Raw genomic sequence first — 16526 nt, forward strand, 5'->3', positions numbered from 1 at the left:
GACCAGAGATAGTATTGTTTCTGAATCATAATAGTTGAAAAATATGAGTTTACCAGTATCAAGCCAAAACCTACTATTTTTATAAACTATGTTTTTTTCTTCTATTCTCTATTCCACTTCAACACAAAACTATTGAGTGTAATAGGAAATGTTTGGAAACTAATTAACCACGTGGGGCTCCAGAGTCACCCCCCTCCCCAGAACCACTTCAACGGCCAGGAAATGATTCTCAGGGACATGCTGCATAGCTGCTGGAAAACTTGTAAAATACATCCAGCTTAATTCTGTGAATATTTTTGCATTCCCCTCAGTCATCAGTATCAACACTGAGTCAAGCTATGATGTTCTGGAGACTGTGCTAAGTAATTGGGATTAAAAAAAACCTGAACAGAACATGGTTCTCTTTGACAAGGAGATCTTATTCTGGTTGGAAAATAATAATTTCCATAAATTATATTTTAAGCAATAGTAGAATTAAGTAAAGACAAGGCAGAGAGGGATAAGATGAACTCTGCCTGAAGGGGAATTCAGAAAGCTACAGTTTTGAAAGATCTAGGCTAAAAGTCACCATAGGCATAGAGAACAGTGTGGGGAAAAGTATCATTCATTCATTTAATAAATATTTGTTAAGCTAGAGACTGTGATTATTTGTGGTGATATAATGATGAGAGAAACAGATATGGACCCAGACTTCACAGAGCTGAGAGTCTAGTGGAAGAGGGATATTAATGATCACAAAAATATATAGTTATAAACTATGATACATGCAATGAAGAAAAAATATAATAAGTTATAAAAATATAGAACAGAAGGATTTTACTCAATCTTGGATTATAAGAAGTAACATTTGAGTTTGAGTCTGAGAAATTTATAGCTGCCAGGTAGGTGAAAGGGATGGAGTGAGAGTGGATGACACAACATTTTAGGCAAAGGAAACAAGATGTAGAAAGGCCCTGAGGTAGAGCGAACCATAGTTTACTAGAGAAGCTGAAAGACATGTGTGCTTGGAGAATACAGAGCAAGATAGATAATGGATGAAACTGAAGAGACAGGAGAGATACATGGAAACTTGTGAGTCTAGATAGGGATTTTTAGATTTAGCCTGAAAGCAATTAAAAGTACTATAGAATTTAAAATAGAGGAGGCACATAGTCATATTTATATTTCACAAATACTGGATAGAAATAGGCAAGAATAGTTAAGACAGTTGCAGAGCTCAAGGCAAGCTATGCGGGTAGCTTGGATTAAGATAATGACAGACCATGATGGCAAAGTATACGCAGTTTGAATGTGATTTAAAAAGCAAAATGAATTGGATTAAATAATGGAGTAGTTATAGGAGGCAAGAGACAGGAAGTTGCCCAGTATAATTTGTAGGCTGTTTTCGCTTGCACATTTGAATAGATGGGGAACACAGGAAAAGGAACAGTTTTGCAAGTAAAGGTTAGAAGTCTAGCTTGAGATGCATCTGAGGAGACATTCAAGTACTGATTTAAAGTAGGTGCTAGATATTTGGTTCTAGAGCTTAAAGAGCTGGTCTAGAAATATAAATTTGAGAGTCAGCATAAAATGTAGTAGTAAATACTATGGAATTTGTAAGATTTAGGCTGGGAGGGAGTAAAACATAAAAGGGGGGGATTAGGATAGAATATTGAGGGCCACCAACATCTAGATAAATATGAACAGCCAGAAGAGACTCAGGTGAGTGATAACAAAAGGATAAGCAAAAAGAAAAAGGAAGTATAACAAGAGAAATACGAAGGTAATAAAATGTTTCAAGAAAGATGGGATAGTTCCTGAAGAAGCAGGGGAAATTAAGCTTCAGAGCAAGTGAAAAAATCAGTTTTAGATAAGGGTAATGACCCCTTGAAATGAGTTGATAGACTATATGCAGATGCAGGTGGATGTACACATATTTAATGATATAATAACAGTTTTTTAATCTTTTAATTTCCACTTTTTTATGTATAGTAAGGAAGCATGTTCATATATAGAATGTGAAAGGTTGGTGTGGTAGGGAGATTCAAAAGGAATGCAGATTTGAATCATTACTGCAAAGAGTAAGAGTGACGTTAGATATAGATAGATATAAATATATAGATGAATGATTTCCAAGTAGTGTTCAGGGCCTACCTGGCATTGATAAATATTCATATTTGTGATATCAGTTGGTCTTGCAGTATGGTCATCTGCAACATTCCTGGGCTTCCCAGATGCAGACACTGGGATAGCAGATGGTTTCATTCATCTAAGTTTGGGATTCTGATAATTAAGATGAAAAAAGCAAAAGGGCCAGAGAATCCAGATTATTTGGACACAAGTGATTTTCTAAAAGTACTTAGAAGAATGTCCAACATATAAAGGTTATCAATAAATATCAAATAAGTAAATTAAAAATGGAATGTGGAATCTAATGTCAACAGAAATGGAAGTAAAGAGAAAAAGGCAATGGTAAATAAGGAAGAGTTAGACGTATCAATGGGCTAAAGTTTCAGGTAAGACTGAAAAAGCATCTTTAATGAGACTGGTTGAATTAAAAAGTTGGCTAACTGGAGATTGTTGTCAGAATTTTTGTTCAGACTTTTAAAATTAGTGGCTTTGTAAATGAAGCAATTGGAGGAAATAGCAAATCCGGCTGTGTCAGTGTTTCTTATCTGCGGGCAGCAGGAACTGTCATTGGCTAAATTAAGAAGATAATTTTGTTGAAATCCACCCATGTCCACAGCCTTCTAGAAGAATGGGTGGCCTAGGTGGATTAGAGTAAAAGGACATTGGGTATGAGAAAATCAGGAAGTTAAGGGGTGCAGTTATTGGCTAGTTTGCTCATATGGATGTTGATGTCACCTAGGATGCTGGAATAATTTAGATGGAGAGAAATAGCTGTGAGGGATGGTGCTACAGTCTTCAGTGAATTGGGGAGGGGGTGATGTTTATAAGGTTAACGAGAAAATAGAGGTAAGAAAAAAATACAACCAAATGCCTGGTCCTCAAAATAACATTTTTTGTTTTTAGTTTATTTTAAAAAATAGAATATGAATATATAGTAGCAAAGTTCTGGAAGCCATAGTAGGAAATTATTATGTCTTCAAATATGAGATAACATGAGGTTTGAGCAATTTAAGAGACATTCCTAAAAAACCTGAAGAGGAGGAACTCTGCTTAGAGTGAAAAACAGAATTTAATTAAAACAAGGAAGGTGGCAAGAAGGAATATGGCATATTTAAGGAGCTAATAAAGAGTGACAAGGGATGAGTCTGTAGGAGTGGCATGGACAAGATAATGATAAGTCTATTATGCCATGTAAAGTATCTTAAATTTTATTCTGGAAGTGATGAATAGCTATGGAAGAAATGATCAGATTGCTGTTCTGGTGGCTTTGGGAAGATTTTAGGTTGGGCAATGAAACTGAGACATTAAGGATTCTACGACAGTCATCTCTGTAAGAAATAATAAATAGCTGAGCTGTTGGAGTTGTAACTGGTATGCATGGAGATAAGAAGGCAAATTTGGGACAATACCAACTGCACTTGTTGACTAATAAGAGTTGAAGCATAGTGAGAGGATGCATTTAGAATAATCCCAAACTTGTGGCTATTATGTGCCACAAACTGAACTATGGAAATAAGACAGAGCTTGTTTGAGGAGAAGGAGGTCAAGGGAAGATGATGAAGAATTGAGCTTTGAACTTGTTGAATTTTAAATTCCCAAGGGAACGTCCTATAATTAACTATGAGATGCTAGAATTAGATAGCAAATTGAAAGTCTTCAGAATATAGTGTCAAGTAAATCCATGAGAATGAATGAGAATATCTAAGCAGAGAATTCAAGAGTGAGAACATCAGGGGACCAATGATAGAACCGTGCAGTATTCCACATATGAGATTGGGAAGACATTAGAGATGTTTCCTACTTTAGGGGTAGAAGTCTTCAGATTCGATAGTGATGGAAAGGACAAGTGTAAAATTCCCTGGCTTTAATTGTTTATTTAAGTCTCATACACACACACACACACACACACACACACACACACACACACACATTAAAAATGAATAAGTAAGATCACCTTATTTGCCTTAAATACATATCGGCCCATTTGTTTATGGAGACAGAGAGTAAGAAACACAGTTATAGTGTTGTTGGGATTTTTTTTTTTTTTTTTTTTTTGCTGAATGACCTATTTCCAATTTTGGATCCATAACATATGCTTGCTCAAGCTCTATTCTGTGTGAAATTGCTCTTTCAGATAGCTGTGTCCTGCCATGTTGTATAAACCATAGGCATAAATTAATTTGGTACACTAAGGGAAGTCAGCTAAGATAAAGCATTTGGAAATAAAACCATGACGTTTGGCTTTTTTTCTTACTTCATTCAACATTTCAGCTATGCACTCTTTTCTGTTGTTAATATAAATAACTAGGATCATACCTTCTATTATCACACATTTTTCTAGTATCTACATGTAAGCACTTCCCACAACAAAAGATATTCAGAAAAGCTAGATTATGGATTTGAAAAGGAAGAAAATAAAAGGAAGACAAAAGAAGGATGGTTCTCCATAAGTCAGTGTACCCAAAGGAGCTGCTTTGTTTTTTCTTTTTTTTTCAGAAAAATTTCTTTGCCCACCCACAAGACCGCACAGATGCAGAAATAACAGAATATGCCTGCAGCCTGAGCAAATGTGCAATGGGGTTGATGACTGTGGGGACAACTCAGATGAAGATCCCTGTGGTGGTAAATCTTTTTAATGTGAAATAATTGATTCAGTGACAGCTACAGATAATATAATGATTTTAGGGCTTAAAAAATAAAAAAAAATATTTTCAATATTCTTCATACAGGGTATGAAGATAATCCACTAACATTTGATTTGCATAGTAGAGCTGTGCAACTTTATCCGCTCCCTCCAGGTCTGTAAATCTCCATTGGTTATAGGTACTTTATTCTAGAAAGTACTGCATGAGAGAAACAATATAGTGGTTTAAAATATTCTGTTAAACAACTTCTTGGGGGAAAAGTGTTTATATAGATTGTATGTATGCGTACACAGTCCCTTTTTCACAATTCAGAAATTAAAACTCAAAAAACCAAAAGCTTTACTAAAATATGCAGCAAAACCATTTGGTGACAGACCCTGACTTGAACTGGTCTGAGGTAGTTTATATTACTTTTTTAAAAAAAATCTCACTTAGGGTGAATATTCAGAAATTTTCCTGTGGAAATATAGTGTTATTTATTATAGGGTAAATACAGTGTTATTTTTCTAAGAATCAAAAATTTCAGAATGTTTTTTTCATTTAGCCCCAAGAGCTTCAAATAAAGGATTATGGATCTATGTTTTTCATAGTGTTTAGCAAAATCTTGAACCTGTTATAGACTCAGTAAATTTGTTTTGATTCTGTGAAGTGCTGATCATTTTTTAAATAACTCTATAGGTAAGCTTACATATAAAGCAAGACCTTGTAAAAAAGATGAGTTTGCTTGCAGTAATAAAAAATGTATCCCTATGGACCTCCAGTGCGATCAGCTTGATGACTGTGGAGATGGTTCAGATGAACAAGCCTGCAGAATAAGTGAGTTTGTTTCCTGTTAAAATGCAGCAACACACAAGTTCAATTTCTGCTTCAACATGACTAAAATTTTCTTTACTGCGGTGAGAAAAGATTGCGCTTCCAAATGTGCTTAAGTAATACTTGTCTTTAGGCCTTTGCCAAAGTAACCTTAGAATATCATTTTAATTAATTTAAAGTATGAGGTAGGAAAGGTTGATTTTACAATGAGTATATTTGTTAAAGCTGAAACTTTATCCAAATACAGACCTTGATATCAGCAAAGAAATCTATATTCCTTAATATTTTATTTATAAAATACAAATTTAATAGTTTCTGAATTTTACAGTGATATTCATTTGAATGATGGTAAAGGTCTTAATAATTTGTTTAACGTTTTAAAATCTTAATCCATTGCTGAGTCATTCTCAAAGACGACATCATTATTTTATTCAGTTAGAGTGCTATGATACTTAAGTTATGAGACCTTGATTGTGAATAATTTTGTGTTTAATGTTTGATATCTGATTTTTCCATATTGGGAAAACTAATTAAACTTATGACCTTAAATTCATATTGCTTGTAAAACTCACAAAATAGTTCCAATTCTTGAGTCTTTTATTTTGTTCTCATTTATACTTAAGTTGTTCCTCACTGGATGTTGAAGCAGTATCCACCAGGATATGGCCATGTATATCTCAATCGTGGTGTATATAATTCCACTGGTGTATTTTAATTAATTACAAAATAGTCAAGAATCAGTGGGAATTAACATTATATTTCTGATAATTAAGGTTTTCATATTTCTCATGTAATTAGATTTAAGTAAAATAGAGCTAATTCAATGTTACCCCTATAATAATGTGCCTCTCTTTTATTTGCACTCTAAAATATTTTCCTGAATTGGAGATAAAGCAATGAAGTTGCAATTACCATGCTGGAAACTACAAATAACACAGTCTGTCCTAACTTGTATTGCAGTCCATGTCCATTGGAGCATATTACAAACTCAGATGCTGCTCCCTGTATGTGTTTAGGAACTGATAATTTAACCTCTTGCTTGAGTAACATGGTAGTACCCTTGACTGAGTTCCTGAATACTAAGTTTAAGTTAGCAAGAGATGCCTCCATCTCTAGGTAGCTTCTAGGGAATGTTTTGGTTCTTAGAGAAGAATGTGACTCTTGTACATTGTATCATGGTAAAGATAGACTGTCATTAGAGCCATTGATTCTCGAATTCCTTTTGGAAAGTAGTATAGCTCAATCACAGCTGTAAATATCAGCTGTTGGCAGCTTGGTCTAAACTATCCCTAATGTAATTGATTTTGGTTTTTATCTGCTTCTATACCTTTATAAGAAATGAGGGCTTATATGGGGAGAAGACCATAACCTTATAAATTCAAAAAGAGTTATCTATGGAATAATAAATGTAATTTTAAATTAAGAAAAATAGTAAACTCCCACTCAGGAATTAGAATTATATCAGTTTTGATCATATTTTTAAATCCTAGCTCCCGCTGAATATACCTGTGAAGATAATGTGAATCCATGTGGAGATGATGCATATTGTAATCAAATAAAAACATCTGTTTTCTGTCGCTGTAAGCCTGGATTTCAGAGAAACATGAAAAACAGACAGTGTGAAGGTATAGTACATTTCCTCAACAGCTTGCTCTTAAATCTTTAGGTTAGAAAAGACTCCCAAAGCTGCTAAATTGTGAGATGACAGGGGACTGATTTTCATCAGAATGGTGCATATCTACGGGATACCGTTTTACTTATGAGAGTAAAAGTCCCTGGGGTCAAGAGACTGTTTGCACTGCTAAGCTAACTGTTGCTGAGGCTTACAAAGCCTTTCGTATAGTAGATTCAGACCTGCAGGAATTTCTATTGTATTGTTACAATTGTGTTTTGAAATGCAAATAACGAAATTGCTGGTTCAGAAACTGTTGAAGAATTAGAGGCCTTCACGAAAGCACATGTTTATGATCCCACACTTCTCTTGAGTTGTGGCATTTGCAATACTGCGATAGGTAATTCACTTTTAGAGAATTGTGGGCTTTTGTCCTAACACCACGTCTTAAACAGTGCTTTATATTATCAAGAGTGTCTCCTAAAATTCAAAGACAGGATTTAAATAAATCTCTGTCAGCTTCCTTGTGATCATTTAAAAACTGAGCATGTAAGGGAGCCAGAATCTCATAGTAAGTTATATGTAAATATAATTTACACCAAGTCTTTAACTACAGAGCCATGAAATAAAGACCTATATGCACTTTCTGCCAGTTTCTCCATTAATATTGATATTATTGTGGTTAGAGCCAAACCTAAATTATCCAAGTCTGGCTTATCCAGGGCAAATTCAACTCGTAAAATGCTTTCACCTACAAGCTCTCTTCTTGATTGTCTCCTTGTGTTATTCTTGGGTAAATAAAAGCGATTTTTACTTTGTGTCAATCAAAATGGAATTATTGAAATTAATTATACTCATCCAAAGGGGAAATAATTGTAATCACATCATATATATGAACATTTTGAGTTATATACTTGTTTAGATCATTCATGCCATTTTATTTCTTCATTAACGTGGAACACTGAAAACTGACAACTTAAGTTTCTCTATTTTAATAAAAAAGCGAATTATTTCTCGACTAGATTATTTCTTCTTTCGAGAAATACTTTTTTGATAGCTGAGAGCTGATACCATGTATTTTACTTATCCCTGGTATAGCATTTGTCAACAAGTAAATTCAGTTTTGTCTCTTTAGCCTACACTTCAATTAAACGCAGAATTGCACTCGTGAGAGTACGTAAGTTCACTTTGGGCAAAGTATCATAGTAGAGACAATAGAATCAAGAAGCCTGAGTTTAAGCCTTGGCACTGTCACTTACAAATGTTACTGGGAAAGTCCTCATCTCTACCACTGAGGCTTTGGAACACTGTTGAGTGCTAACAAGAGAAAATTACTATTGCTGTGCTTATCCTTAAATTCCTCTAATTCAAGAGGAGGATTAATCTCACAGATTTATTATGTAATTAGGGCAACTATAAGTGATAAAGGGGGCAGAGGAATTTATGCTGATTGAAAGCAGAAGTAGAGGAGGTAGATAATTCACCAGAATCACCTGACCTCAATCCTGGCCCTGCTTAAAACTTTAAAATTTGAGGCATGTGCTAAGCCATAGAATATTGCCTAAGATTTATTTATTACTTATGATTTATATATATTTATTTTTATGTAGGCATTCAAGATTTTGTTGTTGTTTGTTCACTTGGCCCTTCTTGTTACATAGCCACTTTGTATACATGAAGCCAGAAGTGTGTTAGAGGTGTATCCACATCTTCATTCTTTGCCAGGAATTGTGCAAAATGTTGACAATAAAAAAATGAATAAATACTAATTTATGATCCCAAGGGACTGACAGTCAAGTAGGGGATATGAATATGTGACCACATACATGAAATACCATATGAACTATATTTCATATGTGCGGCATAAGATAGAAATTCCGAGAGAGCAAAAAGTGGAGAATCTAGGAGATAGATAACCATTACTGTATATTGGTGAAGACCAAGGAAGGCTTCACTTCAGGTGAATCTTGAGAGATGAGTAGAAATTTTCTATGTAAAAAGCAAGGGCATTACAGGACACAGGAATATCATATGATATGTGCAAAGGTATGGCGGCAGGTAATCAGAAAACTCAACCTTTATTTAAGTGAATGAAAATACTAGGGAAGTTCGAAATGGATATTTCAACGTGTTAAGTGGATTAACAAGCAATGCACAAACAATTGATGAGTCATTATAGTGAAACTTGTGAAAAAATTGTTATGGCCGGAAAATATTACATAGCAAATCACAGACTTAACAGTTTGAAAAGAAAATGAAAGAAATAGGAGTGATAAGTTGAAGGACACAAAATACATGTCTTTTTTGAAAAGTGGAAAGAATGACAGTACTAATTGGGGTTATGATGGTGCTATTTTGAGCTCTTCTTTTCTAGACCTTAATGAATGTTTGGTGTTTGGCACGTGTTCCCACCAATGTGTAAACATGGAAGGATCCTATAAATGTGTGTGCGACCAGAATTTTCAAGAAAGAAATAACACCTGCATAGCAAAAGGTAAGGATATATAACCATTACTTTAAATGTTATTATAATTTGCTGTAAACATTTTATGGGAAAAAAATGTTTCATATTGCATTTTCGCAATGGCTTAATGCCTGAAAATATAAAATAAATCTCTTTTTAATACTTGTTAAATTGTCCAATTTATTTATTATCATTCTTAATATAATCTGGGAAGGTTTATAAACATGGCTGTCAAATACCTGGCTACTATTAAAATCACTTTTGTGTTTGAAACAATTTATCAGGAGGTAAAATTTAAAAGTCAATGTGATAGAATATGAAGTATCTTTCTTTATGGCCTGCTCTCAGTGTACTTGAGGAAACATTATACCACTAGGATAAAAATAACAAGTTAAATTAAATGTTAGCATTATAAGGAGAATGGAATTTTGAGTAAGAATTTAAAGGTTTTAAAATAAAATTATGTCTTCAAATTCAGACCTCCTCTACTTATGAATATCATTTTTAAAAAATTAAATTACAGATATATATTTGGGGCTTCTTAGATATGGCTTTTAATGCTTTTATGTTTTTACTAAATAATATTGTAATTTAAATATTGTTAGCTACAGGGCATGATTAACAATGTTAATAAGACAGTTATTACAAGAGGAAAGCAACATGATATAGTGAATCAAGCAAGAATGGGCTATGGAATTAGACAGACTTGTATTTGAATCCCAGCATTGCACCTGATTGTGTGGCCTCGGGGAAGTTAAACTCTCTGAGCCTCAGTTCCTCATCTGTAAAATGGGAGGCCTAATCCTTACTTTCCATGGTTGTTGTAAGAGGAGATAAATTGTCAAAGACTTAATACATCTCCTATCACATAGTAACCATTTACTAAGTGAGAGCTATTGAGCCTATAGAGCTGAACTACAACTCGTGTATTATTATTTTTTTTAATTTGCAGATATTATATATGCAATTCAGTCTTTCTTTACGGTTTCATTAATATTTTAGTTACTATTTTCAGGATTCTCTTTAGGGTTTTACTTGTCTCAGTATGCAGATTACATCAGTATTGTATTGTAGGTGTCAAAATTTCAGGCTACATGGTTCCAGTTAGCAGGATTCTAGAAAATATTGAGATTATGGCATGTTAATATAATAAACACTGATATTTTTATAAAATAAAAATAAAAGAACATTTGACATATATGAATATTGGAAGAAGAAGACTCTTCATCTTGTAATTTTTATTTCTTAGCCTAAGGTAATGATCACTCAGGTGCATAAACTAAATGCTCAGGAATGTCTGAGGCTTAGTGAGTATATAACATGGTATTTGAATATTCAGATCCAAAGCATTAAAACATAAGGTATTGTGACTTACCAAATAGAAATCCCTTTTCATAAAAAGGATATCTACTACAAATACCTAATTTCTAGCCATAAGGTAAGCTTTGACCTAAGAAAATCTCCATTAATAACTCTTAGAGATGTTTAGTTAAGTGTGTTTTATAAATGTCATGAAGACGAAAAGATGGTATAAAGCCGGTTTATTTTTATTGAGCAAGAAACTGTGTTAAGAATAACAATTCAAGTTAATTTAAAAGTACATTCGTTGCTTTTACATTAGTTGAATTTTATTTTATTTTTGTATTTTATTATAATAATCTCCAGGCTCTGAAGATCAAGTTCTCTACATTGCTAATGACACTGATATCCTGGGTTTTATATATCCATTCAACTACAGTGGCGATCATCAACAAATTTCTCATTTTGAACATAATTCAAGGATAACAGGGATGGATGTATATTATCAGAGAGATATGATTATTTGGAGTACTCAGTTTAATCCAGGCGGAATTTTCTACAAAAGGATACATGGCAGAGAAAAAAGGCAAGCAAACAGTGGCTTGATTGTAAGTAAATAAAATTGAATATTTGAAGGCTCACACCTTCCCCCACTTCCCTGTTTTTTTAATCTGTCAATCACAGTATCTGATTATAAGAGGTAATTAATATATTCAGTGATTCCTCCCAGTATTCTCCCTGTATAGAAATGGAACATTTCCCTACTCCTTTATTCTCATAGCTGGGTACAATTCATTTTAATTGCATGATATTATGTGTTTCTTTTAATACATTTTCTGTAGTTACATAAGAATGGTAATTAATAATACCTAAAATTTCTAGAACTTTCTGTATTTTATAGTATTTAATAATATATTATGAACATGAGGGTTTTTTTCATCATGAGATCATATTGGGAACCATCACTTTGTTTTTACATTAGAAAATAAACTCAAAAATATACAGGGTAAATTGTTTCATTTTTAACAATATGAGAAATATAGTTCTCTTCTAGGGCAAGAGATCAATTCGATAGTGTAATCATTTCTTCTGACTCCTAATAACTATATTTCAGGGAACATCCAAAATAGAGCAATATTGTTTACTGGTGTATGACGGACACATTGATTATCATGGTTATTCCTTTTGAGAAAAATAAACTAGAACATTTGTTTAGACTTGTGGTTGTAGGTTATCCTTTTTGTTTTAGGGCATGTCAATTTATTATGTATTTTATATTTTGAAGCAAATTGACAGAGAAATAACAGATAAAGACTTATTTTGGGGGGGCCTGGCCCATTCCCATACAACCAAAGAGTCAAATACTATCACAGTAGGATTAACTTACTTTAATCCTACTAAATAATTAAAGCTTTGTATTTGAAACAAATCAGAGACACCTATCTGGAAGTCTTCACTACCTTTTTCAGAGGTATCTACCGTAAATATTTGAACTCCGTGAATATCATTTGATGGAAATCTGGAACACTATTTTTTATCAGTAGTAGGTGTCAATAAGCTGGTTTTAAAAGAAGCTATATTATTAGCTTTTAAATTCAGTTTAGATTAAATTAACTGTGAGTAAAAATCCATATATATCAGAGTTGTTTCTTTAACTCCTCCTTCCCCAAACCCAGTGTTATACAAAGCTTTAGTTCTATTAAGGGTAGTTCTAGGACAGAGCTAAGAACTTCAGTGGATCACTCTGCCCTCCTTCACTCACATATCATCTCCTTCCAATCAGACCAAAAGACTGACTCAGTCTTGACTAGCTTTAGCTTTCTTTATCTTTAAAACAGAAGTTTGCTTTGCAAAAACATTGTTCCTGTGGTACAGTTTCATGTATTAACGAAGTGATAAAGAGTATATATTGTGAAATTACACTGACTGGGTTTTAGTCTTGTTCCTGTTGCTTACTAGCTTCTTAGCTTCTCTGTACTCTCCATTTCATGAGGTTTTAGTGAGGAATACACGTGTGCACACACACACACTATATTTATATTAGCATTAATAGTTCTTGGCACATAAGTACTGTATAGATTAACAGAATGATATGATAATGATGGTGATGATGTTGATCTGATGACTGGCAAAATTTTCTTCCCTATAATGCATATTCTCACATTAAAAATTAATTGCAAATTACTCTTGCCTGAATTTGATAGTTGCTAAAAATATATCTTTATTTTTCATATAATTTTCAGTGAAAATGATTTGATAATTTTTTAGCTTTGTCCTTGGGGAGATGGATAAATACAATCAGTAGCCTCTAGCAAACTGTTTATTGTAGGCCACGAGCCAAACTTGTTTAATAGCTAAATATTTATTCTTATGTACTCAAATATATAAATGGATCAATATATATTTTACATATTTTAATTGTTAATTTTATTAATGTGGTATAGAGTCTTTCGTCATCAATGCAAAGTTATTGATTAGCCTTTTTCTAATAGGATTTGAAACATCATTAGTCTTTTAATGGTAGTAATAAGATGTATTGTGTAATCTAGACTTTCTATTTGTTTTTCACTCTCTTCTTAGACCTACCGATGACTAACAGTATTCAATAGGAAGAAAAGTGGGTAACAGTAGGGTATATTTTCTAGAAGCCCATCATAGCTAACTAAATGTCATGATTATAAGGCTGGAACCTCTGAGCCATGAATTTTAGCACCATGTTCTAAACCATTAAGCATTCCATAGAAATTCCAACCAGTGCATTATATATGTGTATAAAAATACCTAAGGCTACACTGATAAGGGCAATTATTTAACTTTGCTTCCTAAACCTTTTTGTAATCCTGATATCTCAATATTATAAATATGGAATAAATCCATTCTCACCACCTTAAGTTAATGAGCAATGTGCATTCTAGAATGATTAAATGACTTATCTATGGCCATGCAGCTATAATGTGACACAATTTAGACTTTAACTTGAGATACTTGCTACATCTCTGAGCCTCAACATACTCATCTGAACGCTAACTACTTTATTGAAGTAGAAAATTTCTAAAGTCCCTTCCAGATAGTAAATATGTATGATTTCCCCCAAAATTGTGACATAGTTTATGTCTATTCAGTTATTACCTGGACAATTTGTATTTATTTCTTTGAAATCCATCTTGTATATAAAGAATTGATTTTCTACCCTCATGAATTTCCCTGCAATGTATTATATTTGCTCCTTTAACAGTCACCAGATAGTCATCCATTAGTTTAATGAACATGCACTCTATTTCATCTTCTAAGTTTTGGCACAATTATTAAATGATACTGACCTGAGAATTCCCCACTCCTCAGAAAACAAAACTTAAGATTTTTCCCTACACTGAATATGGTGCATTGATTTCTATCTCTGAATCAATAGGTAAAAGAAAGAAAAATATACAAATCGAACTATGGATACTTTAGTTATAACCCTATTATCAGTGAAGCAAATGGAAGGAGTTATCCATGTGATAGCAGGATATCTTGGAAGCATATTCACAGATACTGAAAACACTGGAATATTTTCATTTCAGCAAAGAGCAGAAAATATGTTATATCAGAAATCAGAATATTGCTCAGACAGCTAAATATTAACTGAAGTCCATTCTAAAGGAAGATAGTTTTTAACATGATATTTTTTTAGAAATAAGGAAGGGAATTCTCTTCTGTAATCTGTGAAAATGGTTGGAATAGTAATTAGGATTGCAAATTTAAATTTCAAATGCAGACTAAGTTATTTATAGGTAGAATTACTTATGATTTTCTACCCCCCTGAGCTATACAAAATGGATAGATTTTTCCTTTAAGAAAATTAATTTAAAACTTAAAAGACTGGCATAATTCAATTGATATGTAAAGCATAATGAGAATTTGAATTTTAGTAGTTACAACAGAATATGATAGTGTTATACAACAATTGTACATACTTTCTGGCCATTTATCATTTCTCGTATGAAATGCTAGATGCATGATGGCAAGCACTATAAAGTAGGTCAATGCTTAGAAAAATGAAAATGACTTTAAATATACAGATTAGATTTTTACAGTTAAATAGCTGAATATTCCTGAGCAAAACAAATCGTTCCTCTGATCTACCTGGTTTTAAGAAGTGAATATGAGATACCATTTTTGGCATATTCTCCATTATGCAAAAGAGAATGTTCAGTATAAATTTACTTATAATTTTATTCATTAATAATCATAACTTTTTCTCAAAAAATTTGATTAGACCATTTTTCCTGAAAAGCTTTAACAAAATATTCAACTGTTTCCTTTAATAGGTTTCAATTTTGAATTGGAGTCCTAGCTATAAACCTCATACCCAACATATGGGTCTGTGTGTACATCTCATACACATGTATACACACACACACACACACACACACACACACACACACACACACACATAAACATAAATTTATAGGTATGTCTATGAACCCATACGTGTGTGTGTGTGTGTGTGTGTGTGTGTGTGTACACACATTTTAGCAAAAACTTCAAAGTCTTGTTTTAGGATGTTTGGGTAGTGGTAAAAATTGATAGTTTATTTTCAAAATTTTTTTTCTTCATTATTATAAATTTATGACAACCATTAAACTCTAAATTGAAACTGTCTATACTTCCTTAGCAAGAATACTTTTAAAACCATCTGAGTTTATTCAAACCAGTCAACAGCTAAAATCATTTATTACAATTACTTTGGAAGAGATCTAAAACTATCAGATATTACACTATTACCATTTTGTGGCTTGACTGTTGTTGACTGCATAAGACAGTCACTCAGTAATACATACTGATTAGAGTTAATGGTTCTGAAACAGCTGTGATCAATATTCAAAACTTACTGAACATAAATCTTATAAGACCATATAAAACATATGATTATATAATTAATAATACTGATTAAGTTATTGATCAGATTGTATAGCATTTTAAGGTGAACCAGTCAAGTTTTATTCAATCATACCCATAGCTTTATTTAAAGAGTTCTGTTTGTTTGGTTTGGTGTTGGGTTCTTAGGATACAATAAAGATAATAGAATCTTGTCCTCATGAAGTTTATATTCTGTGGAACGAAGACAAAGTAAAGTAAACTAATAAATAAATAAATACAAAAAATGTCCAGTTTTGAAAAGTGTATTGAGGGGAATAAAAACTGGACTTAGAGAGAAAAACTTAAACGTTGTAGGTTTTGAGTAAGATGATCAATAAAGGCACATTTGAAGAAAGGAGATTTTGAGCTAAGACCTAAGAGCTGAGAAGGAAGTAATGCCATCTTATTTATATCTAAGACAACTATTTCACTTTTTATGTGGAGAATGGATCTGGTGGGAGAAAAGACTGGAACAGAAGGAGACCACATAGGAGGACTATGCTCCCAATTAGAAATGGTGGTATGTTGCACTATTGTAGTCTCAGTGAAATGGAGGGTAGTGAGTAGAATTTTAAGGAAAAATGTTTGCAACTAAAATGAATGTGAAAAATGAGGACAGGAAGGACTGCAGACTGACACCTGAGTTTCCAGATTCTATAATTTGATGGATCCTGAAAATGGT

At 32.9% G+C, this 16526-nt stretch overlaps 1 protein-coding gene across 1 annotated transcript in view; it reads left to right on the forward strand.

Annotated features, from left to right (window-relative positions):
- The window catches only part of LRP1B (LDL receptor related protein 1B), a 1442028-nt gene that overhangs the window by 1298339 nt on the left and 127163 nt on the right, over positions 1 to 16526 (forward strand). Inside the window, exons 73-77 of the mRNA XM_060151186.1 lie at positions 4606 to 4731; positions 5433 to 5570; positions 7058 to 7192; positions 9554 to 9673; positions 11309 to 11550. Coding sequence (XP_060007169.1) covers positions 4606 to 4731; positions 5433 to 5570; positions 7058 to 7192; positions 9554 to 9673; positions 11309 to 11550 — 761 coding nt within the window. The remainder of the gene's footprint in view (positions 1 to 4605; positions 4732 to 5432; positions 5571 to 7057; positions 7193 to 9553; positions 9674 to 11308; positions 11551 to 16526) is intronic.

Source organism: Lagenorhynchus albirostris, chromosome 6 (assembly GCF_949774975.1).
Source record: "Lagenorhynchus albirostris chromosome 6, mLagAlb1.1, whole genome shotgun sequence".
Taxonomy (NCBI): domain Eukaryota; kingdom Metazoa; phylum Chordata; class Mammalia; order Artiodactyla; family Delphinidae; genus Lagenorhynchus; species Lagenorhynchus albirostris.